This window comes from Rhynchophorus ferrugineus, unplaced genomic scaffold (genome assembly GCF_030347505.1).
Source record: "Rhynchophorus ferrugineus isolate W39M unplaced genomic scaffold, kcgeb_rfMv2 rfM1, whole genome shotgun sequence".
NCBI classification, from domain to species: domain Eukaryota; kingdom Metazoa; phylum Arthropoda; class Insecta; order Coleoptera; family Curculionidae; genus Rhynchophorus; species Rhynchophorus ferrugineus.
Window position 1 is genome coordinate 22,194,314 of NW_027472580.1, and position 12,030 is coordinate 22,206,343.

At 33.1% G+C, this 12,030-nt stretch overlaps 2 protein-coding genes across 4 annotated transcripts in view; one reads left to right on the plus strand and one right to left on the minus strand.

Moving 5' to 3' along the window:
• Positions 1–4,342, plus strand: part of LOC143206488 (uncharacterized) — a 38,999-nt gene extending 34,657 nt beyond the window's left edge. For both annotated transcript variants that reach the window (XM_076419057.1, XM_076419058.1), the window contains exons 2-3: positions 3,696–3,889; positions 3,946–4,342. In XM_076419057.1, the coding sequence (XP_076275172.1) occupies positions 3,713–3,889; positions 3,946–4,239 (471 nt within the window). In that variant the 5' untranslated portion in view covers positions 3,696–3,712 and the 3' untranslated portion in view covers positions 4,240–4,342. The remainder of the gene's footprint in view (positions 1–3,695; positions 3,890–3,945) is intronic.
• Positions 1–12,030, minus strand: part of wge (BAH domain and coiled-coil containing protein winged eye) — a 208,323-nt gene that overhangs the window by 180,004 nt on the left and 16,289 nt on the right. The window lies entirely within an intron of this gene.

Below are 12,030 nucleotides of genomic sequence, written 5' to 3' on the forward strand. Positions count from 1 at the left end.
TAACTGTAGAAAATCGTATTGTAGAGTATGAAATATTTATGTGCATAGATATGTGTGTAATTGTTCAGAATATATATGAGCATTTGAGCAACAAATTAATACTACCTATTTTACAGATATGAAAATGCATTAGAGAGAATGGAGTGATTAAATCTAATTTTATTAAGAAAAATGTACACAGGTACTAACAGAATCATTCATTATGATATCAGAATGATTTGACAAGAAAACACAGCAAAAGGAGATCAAAACTAAACATAAAAACGTAAATATGTTCTCTAATGAAAATAAAATACATTACTTGGATGTACAATTATTAAGTGGATTAAGCCTCCAGGGAATACCATATATGGTTTAGAAAAGATACAATGTAAATAGAATAAAATAACTCTAACCTATAAACTATTGTGGCTAATTAAGTTCTTCTATATTATATGCATTAGATGTACTGTAATGTTAAAATAAATTTTATTTTATCACATTTTTGTTTCACTAATTAATTTGTATTAGAATGTTGTTTTATATCAAAGTTAAAATAAGCAAAAATACGTAAAATGTCAACATAAATTGAGATGACGTGAGTTCACTGCTACTTGGGATAGGCTATATTTTTAAAATGTAATGCTCTATTAACTCATTTTCCCCTTTTACCACTTTCAACTTGGCTAGGCGATTTATGTTAATCTGACCATCTTACGGTAGGAAGCAGAGCGTCGAGAATTCTGCCAACATAATAGAGACTTTTAATCATGCAATTAATGACGGTCTAACTGTGCTCCGATTGACAATCAACGAGATAAAATGGAATAAAATAAAGCGCGCTAGATTACCGCTCATTTCGTAAATTGAGGAATAACTTAACGGAGATGATGCGTTCTGAACGTTCTTGACCTGATCACCGACGATCCTCCGCAGGCTATAATTCGCGGCGTATCGCGTCTTCAAACCGGCCGCAATTTGTGGGATTAGTTCTGCGAAGCATAACTGTACATTCCTAAAAAGATAAATAAATGAATAGGAGCCGCCTTTTTTTGTTCAACTTCGTTCTTTTGTTCACCCGACGACACGTGGTGAGCTTTTGCGAGTTTACGTTCTGCTTCAGGACGCTCGCGACATTCAGATTGCCCGAGGCTGATCGTGTCACTTGATAGGTGGTTTTGCACTATAATTTCCAACAAGTTCAACAGAAATTCACTGGTCACTTTTATATCATGAGAATACGCCGGTGCGGAGTTATTAATTATCGCGCTGTTGGCGAATGTGGTAATTCAAAAGGTCTGTTTTATATTTAGCAATAAATCAAAATAACTCAATGATGACAATAAACGAAACATTAACTAATATTGATTTTCGCGAGTATGAAAAAGTACGAATATAAAGAAGATACCAAAATAAAATTAATATCACAAACAGGGGGGATTAAAACTATAAATATTGTATATATAATTTAAAAATTGACAAATCCAAAACAAACACAACCATGACAAAGTAGTAGAGTCCATCCAAGTAGCACACACTAGCACCCACACCGAAGTGGTAATGGTTATTTGGACAGCGACACTTATCTCAGTATAGATTAGACTCTATGAAGATAATCGATTTCTGGTAGAAAACCGAGGAGTATTATCTCTCGTTAAGAAATTCTTGTTGAAAGTTGTGCAGCAAATATATAGCCCCAATCTGGGTGAGTCTGGGCGAGGTTCAGTAAACTGAAGCAAGAGCAAGGTGACAAACCTCACAGTAAGCAGGCGGGCTCGTAGTAATCATGTGACCGTGCGATAAACGACAGTGACCCTATCTCAGTCGATTCAGAGCTACGACATGCTGATGAAAGGCAGGGACGTAGAGGAGAAAAATTCCTTTTTAATTCTAAAGCGTTTGTTATGGTTGCCCCCTGGGCCCCACGACGCTGTACCTAGCTCTTGGTGAAATACGAAATGAATGAGATAATTTTAGTGTGAATATAAAGATTTGTGATGGGGAGGAGAGAAGAGGCTACCGATTTGACCGCACTATCCACGCGTTCATTTCTCGGTATGCCAACGTGAGAAGGGATCCACACTTAAGTTATCTTCTAGCCATTCAGGTAGAGGGTATTGATGAATAACAGTGACTAGGTTCTTTGAAATATTCAATTGCAATATAGAAGAAAGCTTTGAGTATTCCAGAGTTCAGTGGACAATATTGAACCCTGTTCAGAGAGCTTGAAACGGATTGTCCGGTTGTTAACCACAAACGCACTGCCAAGCCCACTGCGAGATTTAGAGCTATCGGTATATATGTGCTTGCGGTCAAGGTAAGAGTCCAGAATTTGGACCGAATCAGATAAGAATAATATTCTCGCTTATAAAATTGGTTCTCTTATAAGAAGGATATATTTATAAAGAGAGTAGTGAAGGTCCAAGGGGAAAAATTGGGATAGTGGATAGGTTGGGGGTGCAGCAAACCAACTTCAGTTCTGAAAAGAAGATCAGCAATATAATTCGATAAAAGACTGCAAGTGGAAGTCAGATTTAAGGAAGATGGTAGAGCAAGCGATCTCACAACGAACTGCAATAAAAGAGCTAATGACAGGAGGGGCACCCAGTCCTTTTCTAAGTGCAGTATTTTGAATGAATTTGAAGGATCCCAAGGGATTTGAGGTAGGTTGGAGCAGAAGTGGCGAACAGGAGGGAGCTATAGTCTAGCTTGGGAAGGAAGATTTTATTTGTTAAAGCTAAATAACTAATATTAAAAAGATACATATTTTTTAAATACATAGACGTAATATGATAAAAAAGTAGTAAGACCTTAGAAGTAAAACGTTAATGGATTATGTCTTTTTTCAAACGTAATTCGTGCTATTCCTGTCAATACCTCTTATTAGTGTTCGAAACGTTGTTGAATTCGATAGTTAGAATGGTCTTAAATCCCATAGGCGATAAAATTTTAACACACTATTTTTTAAGCTTAACTCTTAGTTTTTTTGTTTTTGTCTTATAAGAAGACCAATACTGTCTTATAAGAAAAATAAAACTTCTCAAACTATCATTCCATCTCCTAACAAATAGTACTTAGTCTAACCTAAATTATTATACGTATATTCAAAAAAACATTGAGTTATACTCGAGTATTCTTTTTAGGCCATTATTTATTTTTTCTTATTGTATCATACATTAAGGTATGCTTAATACAAATAATTTGTTACTATTGTTCTGTTGAACTTGAACTGAAATACTTCATACTGTTAAATGTTAAACGAAAGAAAAAATCAGTTGGACTACCTAAACTAAGAATAAACACTTACTAGACAACTGATTTCCTGCGTACTGTCCAGTAGCAGTATTACTTCCACGTTGCTGTGATTTAGTAACTTACTTTCGTGTTTTAAGGCGAAATCTTGGATAAATTCGTAAATCCATTTGATTTCCAGGTCATAGTTTGTTACGTAGCGATAAGCATTGGTAATTAGTCATAAAACTTTATTTTGGGTGCGTTGGATAACTAGTTGGTTTGATGTTTTAGTGCAACCTCATACTCCGATTTTATCGAACAATTTTGTTTTGGCAACGTTGGATTACTATTTGGTTTGATCGCTTTATAATTGTCTGATAAACCAATCTATTCGATTTTAGGTCAAGTTGGTAGTATATTCCGACCAACCAGTACAGTTCTTTTTGATTTTGAGTTACTTAATGAATATTTATATTTTTCAGCGACACAACTGAAAACCATGGTTGAAATTAATCGTGCCAAACCGAAAATTTCACCAGGTACCGATGATATTATCCCAGAGGACCTTATAGTTGAAGAATCCCAACTAGATCCGGACATAAACAGTTACGAAGTAATCGACATCGAAGTCGAATCACTGTCAGATGCAACTGACGAGCAAATCGAAGAGTTGAAGGTATTTCTGTCCATTTTTCACATACATTCAGCATATTTCATTTCGTTTGATTTCAGGTTGAGAAACTTGAGGATATATTAGATAACATGTCCACTACCATCGATTTAACGGTGGTTGATTTGTCCAAAATCAATTTCAACAACAGTGGAACCCTATTGAGATGCAACTGTAATAACGACGTTGTAGACATGGAGGAACTCGCGAAGAACATGGAGAAATTGCTGTTAATCGGTGATAGGTTGATGCGTCTACTTAGAGCTGCGTTCTTGGTCTTGTGTATAAATATTGCGTTTTTGTTGAAAGATCGATTGTTGTCGTTTTTCAATTATGCTGTTATTCCAGGAAATTAGTAGTGTTTTTTTCTGTTTATATCTTCCTGTTTTTTATGTAATATGCGGGACCTATGGGGTATTATTTATACTGATGTAAAATATATTACATAAATTCAAAGAGCTCCATTTATTTTATTCACATTTTACATTACTTAGAGCAATCTATTTGATTTAGTAATCTTATTTCATGTTTTAAGGTGACATCTTGGATAAGTTCCTAAATCCATTTTATTTAAAGGTCATCGTGTAGTTCTTTGTTGGTTACGTGGGATAAACATGCAACAAAAAAATTTGTTCTGGCAATCGTTAGATTACTAGTTGGTTTGATGTTTTAGAGCAACCGCATATTTGAATCCCACAAGTCCAAGTAGGCTTTATAATAGACCGATAAAGTTCGGTCTATATTAGTAACCTGTACAGTTCCTTGATTTTTAGTTCGATCTGCTCTGCTTTTTGTCTAACAAGCTCAATTTTTTTTTTCTAATGAGAATCTAATTTATTACGAAACAAAAAACAAGATCATCTAATGCAACAGAAACATTGCAGACTGTCATGAAGTTAGGAACTTTTTGCGAAAAATATATAGTTTAACATGGGACTAGTTTTATGAATTCCTACAGCATTCTCATGATTCTATCTTTGAGATAAGTATTTTAAAAGTATGATCTAGGGAAATAAACCTGAAGGTACTCAAGTACCTTAATAATGAGTAATAAATAAAAATATTATTGATACGACAAGTATTATCATTGAAAAAATTAATAATATGCGGACGACATCATCATGTACATATTTGGAGATTAATTAATTGTCAAAATTGACCGCAATATTTTGGGTAATAACATCAGTAATATAGCATCATAATCAAGTTGAGGGCCTAATTCACCCTGTACCATCAAAATCGTATCTAATAATGGAGAGAGGGAATTTATCTTACAATATAGCAGTTCAAGCCTTTTTAAAATAGCTGTAGCAGAAATGAATTCTGTAAAAATTGTATTTTTTCGATAACAAACGCTTTTATTCTAATTTTATTGGACAAAGTAGCAGTGAACTTACGTCATCAAGATGTATAATGTATTGCCTATTGTAGTTTGAAAATTCGTTTTAACACCAGACAATAATTTCCTTCTCATTTTATTTTAGTTAAAATTATTTTTTTACCGATTTTGTTTCAGATACAAAGCTGTCTGATACTACATGTATCAGTTATTGAATCAGCCTGCAAAAATCGTTCGGTTGTCAAATGTGTGTAACATTAGTTATAAGAGGTTATAACCGGCAAACGTTCTTTTGGCGCTTTGCTTGTTTTGATAAATCTCAAATCACTGCTCAAAATTTTTGGTTACTTTGGTTGCGGCCCATTCTTACCAGTAAAATGTGTTAGAGACGTAAGTATTGATACTATTAAATTAATCTTTGGGGTTTTTATTCGAAATATTTTTATTGTGTTGCAGCTGCTCTGAATATTAGTATGATCACTATAACTAAAATATCCCAAATTAAAGAGAAACAATAAAATTTTATATTCACCGAAAAGAAAGTATCCTACATACCTTGATGTTAGCTCTATTCAAGATTGAATTTATGAAATGTATAAAAATGGTGAGTAGATTTTTTAATATAAAATTAATTTAATAGAATTACTTTACAGATAAGTTAGTATGGAAAGTACCCATAGAAAACTTAGTCATCACTTGTGTATAGACATAGGTATTTCAAAATGGATTATGCTACCCTTGAAAAGACAAGTGGTTGGCAAATGCTAGCTGGCATTAAGGATTGGCTTGCAAAACATAAATTAAATTTTGAAGATACCATATTATAGAATGAAATATTTAAAATTGTCACTTGGTAAATATAAATGAAATGTTTAATGTTGTCTGTCTCTTTAATTGTCTTTCTCCTTACCACTGCATATTCAATCAAATCGAATTGTTATTGGATGTGCCCTGGAAGATTTTTAGAAGTAGAATTACTACAGTAGATAAGTACACCAAGAAAGACATAGGCAAGAAGTGTTTGGATATGTGGAGAGAAATGTACTCTCTGCAATACCACCCTTCGGTTTGGATGAACTTCATCAGACACACAGAAGAAGGCATTGACAAATGGTGTAATTGTGAACTAGTATTAGATTGGAAATTAACAGCTTAGTTATTGACTTAAACAGTGGCTCAGAATGTGATAGTGAGTGAATGAAACTTTTTGGATATAGGATTATGATTCAATGCTGACAATTTTCAAGACAGGCTGATGAGCGTGGAAGCAACGAAAGGTTAAAATCGTATTGTATAGTGTTAAAAGATTTATGTGCATAGATATGTGTGTAATTGTTTAGAATATATAATGAGCATTTGGTTAAATTGTACGAGGAGAAAATGAATACTACCTGTTTTGCAGAAATGGCAAATGCATTAGAAAGAATGCAGTGATTAAATCTATTTTTATTAATAAAAATGTACACAGGTAGTAAAAGAAGAAATTCAGGAGAAATACAGGGGTATCAGAATAATTTGTTATCTCTAACGAAAATAAAATACATTACTTGTACGTAAAATTATTAAGTGGATTTAGCCTCCAGGGGACCATAAAATAACTCTAACTTATAAACTATTGTCACTGTTTTGTTTCATTATTTTATTTATATTAGAATGTTGTTATATAACGAAGCTAAAATAAACTAAAATGAGTAAAATGTCAATAAAGTACCGTTTTGACGTCATAAATTGAGATGAGGTAGGTTCACTGCTACTTAGGATAAACTATTGATTTGCTTTAAAACCAACATTGTAATTTGAACCTTCACAAGACACAGATAACACCGATCAAACGATAGATATAGATAGATTAATAAATAACTATTAGCGATATTTTATATTTATGATCAACTTTTTGTAGATTCTTATTTTGTTTAAACGCACAGGAATCTGCTAACCGTGTTCTTCGAGGAGGACTTTTCGGCAAAAATAATAAAACTTTTACAGCGCCAAAAACGGACGTAACGCGACCCGTTTCATCTTTTTCCCTCTTAAAGAGAGCCTTATTTATGCATCGACCATATGCGACGATATATGATTACACCCACTTTTATAATACCAATTAAAATTATCAGTTATGACTTCGGCATTGCCGTCGGAGATATAAAAAATCCAGTTCCATCTCCCACGTAGACGGGCCAGTCTTTCTCGTTCGCTTCTCTGTCGTTATCTGTCTCTTTCGCGCGCGCACGCACATCTGGAGAGCTAAAAATATTGCCATTCCAGTAATGTTTGTGCAAATTCATGGTATTTTTGGATTACTTCAGACAGAATGGGGTACTTTCTTTTAAAAAAAATGTCTAAAATAACCTCCCCTACAAAATTACGTAATAAAAAATCTTAAATGAATTAGATGATTTTATTTAACAATTCCCATAAAAATATGTTAATGTGAGGTATGTTTTGTAATTTATTATAAAAATCTTAAAATAATAGTTACGTATTTTTTTTTCTTTTTGTAACTTTTTAATATACATTTTTATATATACTTAGGTTTTCCGACATATTCCTTATAAATAAACAACAAAATAACATCGAGACAGGTCTGTCGGTAACACATTTCCGTTTTAATTTCCTAAATAAACGTTATTTAAAATGGATTGTTAAAAATTCAAGGATTTGCTATTTCATTCTATACATTTTGCCCATCTCTCAGGCAATTAATGGATGACATTCCGGAAGAACAGAGTCCCCTTGTTGAAGAATTGTTGCTCTGTAAAAGAGTGGCTCATAAAACTTCCCAGCCAAGTGACTTCAATACTATTTTGACCGGTTTTGCTGCACGGGATTGCCATGCTGCAAAATGCAGGTTTAGACAGTCATACAATGTGGGGTAAAAGCCCCGCTACCATTGACGCAATTTCCGCTGAGTTGCAATAATGGAACGATTATTTTCAATAAATATTGTCACTATTTCTGCTCGTTCTTGTCGCGTATATTTATCCATAATAAAATTTGGACGTCTACACAACACAATGATTACAACGAAACTAAGTTAGACGTCGCATAACCAAGATGGCGCGTAATCAAAATGGTAGCGGTACTTTTGCCCCACATTATATTATACTACACCAACCTAGTTCCACCAAACACCGAGAATAGTCTTGCGACCAAAGCCATTTGGCATTACAGTCGATGGGCAGATTTCGCCAGGTGAAAAACATGATTTTTAGATTGGAATTTTCAAAAGAAATCAATTTTTTCATCACCAGTTACTATTGGATGCAGAAACGACTTCCTTTCATACGTTTGAAGCAACATTTTCCGACTATTAATAATTGATTGTTATTCAACTCATCTGGCACCCAATCGATTCAGCATCTTCAAACGGTTTTAGCCTACCAGGACGTTTTTTGTCTTGAACCTACAAATAACCACATTTGAATTGTCGAAACCATATTTCCCGTAGCAAACGATGACTTTCAGCAGCTGTTTGCCTTTGATAAAACAAGAAACGTAATGAGTAACGCAATATTTATAAAGAACGTAAGTCGTGTAGTTTTGAGATTAATGTCAATAGAATAAAATTACATATGTATTAAATCAGAACACTGCATACTTAGGGCTAGTGATATCTATTGCCAAAACAGGAAATTAATTACCGATATACTTGGTATAGTAATATAATAAGTTGAACATATTTTTATCGAAAGTTTTAGTCAGATGAACATAAAAAAATAACTTTAATATTTTATGTACCTATTTTCTCTTTTGTGTCTTTTTTTTTGGTCATGTCAGTTTCTTGACTTTTCAATAACTGCACCTACTGCTTGGAGTCGAGTTAACGTGGAGGAAACTATGGAATAACATCCTAGTTATTGATCTTTAAATAATCAAAAAGCTTACCAATTTTTTATTGTGTAAATCATCTCAGAAGGCATAAGATTAGTGATATGCCTAAGATTATTACTCTGTCAGAATTTGCACTCTTCTTGTCAATAAACAATTGTAAATATGTATCTTCAGGGCAGGAATAAAACTAGGGTTTAAAACTTGGTGGCGCAGTGCTAAAGGAGGTAGGATCGTCCTCCTACTGTTGCGATAACCGCGGGTTCGCATCCTGCTGGGGCATGGTCGTAAATGTATGTTAGTGATTGTCCTAATCAAGAGTGTAAAATCCGACAAGGAAAATAATCCTAGTCACGCCAGTAACCAGGCTGGATAAGACTGGATGTCTTCTGGGATGATTTCTAAAATTGGTCACTCGCCAGTCGGTAGGTTTAATGCTGAGGACCGTGGTTACCCCTAGTTGGTAAAAGGAGACTTTAAAATATATTTAAAAACAAATTTGTAAAATAATTTCAAAGGGGTTTATTTTGCATTTTTGAAAATATTAACAAAATGGATTTTGGGACGGATTTCCAAAATTTCCATATACATTTTTTGTAACAAAATGTTATATTTTTCTTCTTTTTATCTACTAACTACGCTTTATATTGACTCGTTCTACTGCTTAACGGGGGCTCCGAATCACGTTCTTCTGCATTAAGCCTACCTAATTTACCTAAAAATGATTTCTAAATGATAGAAAAGGACGCGTAGTTGTGAAAACTCTCAGGTTAGATTAGATCAAGTTGCGCATGTGCAGTTCTAGCTAATCGAAACTTGCATAGGCATGGATGTATAGGTTTTTTACTGTCGTCTGGCTAGCCTGACTGGGAGGGTTTTCTTTGTCGGATTTTACGATCTTGTCTATAGTCAATCACAAATGTACATTTACAACCATGCATTAGAATCCGTGAATATTGCAGCAGTAGGAGGACAGTTCTGCCGCTTTGATCACTGCGGACCAAGCGTGCCATTTCAATAATACAGCATATTAACATATACATATATGCTAAGTCTGCTATTAACTAATACTAAAGTCTTATCGATAATTCAATCAATGAATAACTTTTATTCAAACTAGTACACTCCATAATGTAACAATATATAGTATTCAGTTTTGATCCTGCGATTTTGTCATTTGCTCAACTTGAATGATTTTAAAGAATTGGAAGATTGTTTCAACATTCGATGCCGTGAGTTGTGAAGTTCTGGATGGCTCTCAGCCCCTATTATCATTGTGATGCCCGTTCATAATCAGTGTATGTTAAATATTTCTGTCTGTTAATATTGAACTGGACATAAAATTGAATTCTATTATAATTCAAGTCAATTGTATTTACTGAAGGCTTTCCCAAGGAGAAGCAAGAATGTACTATCAATCAATCTCGATTTCACTGCTGGTTATAAATTCAGACAGTGCTAAATGCCAATAGCCTTTAACATTTAATTAATACAAAGCAATATCTATAACAATAAAATTTAAAATATAAATTTCAATATGAAGGGAGTTGCCTTGAAACTGGATTTATACTAACGTAATTCAATAAATGTATAAAAGAATACGGACTTATCTTAAGCTACGACTAACATAACTTCAAAAGGTCAATGGGAGAACGTATTTCTAATTTCAATCGAACTAAAACAGGCCGAAAAACACTATAGACTAAGAAACATTTTAATGAAATTGTGGAGCAATAGTCTTAGTATTAATCCAAAATATAGGATTACTTCATTTTTCTCCGTTTTTCTTTAAAAATACATATGTAGCAACGAAAAATTATATTACAGTATTAAACAACAAAGTCCCAATTCTATTTAATTTGGGTTTTCTTTTATGATAAGACTTTTAATTAGAAGGTTAATTGATTAATATTGATTTGAACTCTGAAGTGGAATAATGATTATTTCGATAATTTAGTATGATTTAGTCGATTTTTGTTATGCTGTGTTGTGTGTTTATTTTAAAAGATATTGTATTTTGTTGTTTAACTGAATATTTTATATTATTACTATAGAATTTAAAAATACAACAAATACTGTATACTTCTCAGTAAAACTATTATAACGAATGCTCATGGTTTATTGAATTACTATAACCACTATCAAATATTAATTCTTCTTGAAAAGTTTTTATAGTGTCAATATTTTTACCTTACTAATTAGTAATATTGGAATGTTTTTTCCAAAGATAACTAATATATTATTCTAAAGTATTATATTTTTATAATATACATGCTTACAAATTAAAGCTTGCTTAGTCTTACATGATAATAAGTAAGTAAAGAAATAAATAGCCCTTAGTCATATTCATTTTAACTTTACAAAGTTGACTATTTTTAAATCAACACAAACCGGCTATTTATTTTCATTGTAATTAACTTTTGCAGAATCAATTAAATATTTTGATACTTTTAATGCATTAAAATTTCAACCTGATATCCAACACTTAATAATAAATTATGATCGTATAGATAGTAGATATTTTTTCTTGATATATTTCCATACAGGGCAAATATAATACTATTATGAATCAGAAAATAAATTGTAGATCAGTGTTATTTTTCCAATGTGCTATTTAATATATTTTTGTTTTTTACCAACGAGGGTTTATCTGTACTGGACCTACAGTTTAACGTCGGCTTCGAACCACGGTCCTCGGCATTAAGCCTACCGACTGGGGAGTGATCAACTTAGAAATCATCCCAGAAAACATCCGGTCTTACCCAGCCTGGTTAGTGACGCGACTGGGGTCATTTTCCTTGTCAGATTTTGCACTCTTGTCTAAAGACAATCACAAATGTTGAACAATGTCCCAGCATGATTCGAACCTGAATATCCCAATAGTAGAACGACAGTCCTGTCTCCTTCACCACTGCGCCAACCAAGCTGGCTAATAATATTTTAGAAAGGATGTTATACCTAAGCCATAGAAATGTTTATA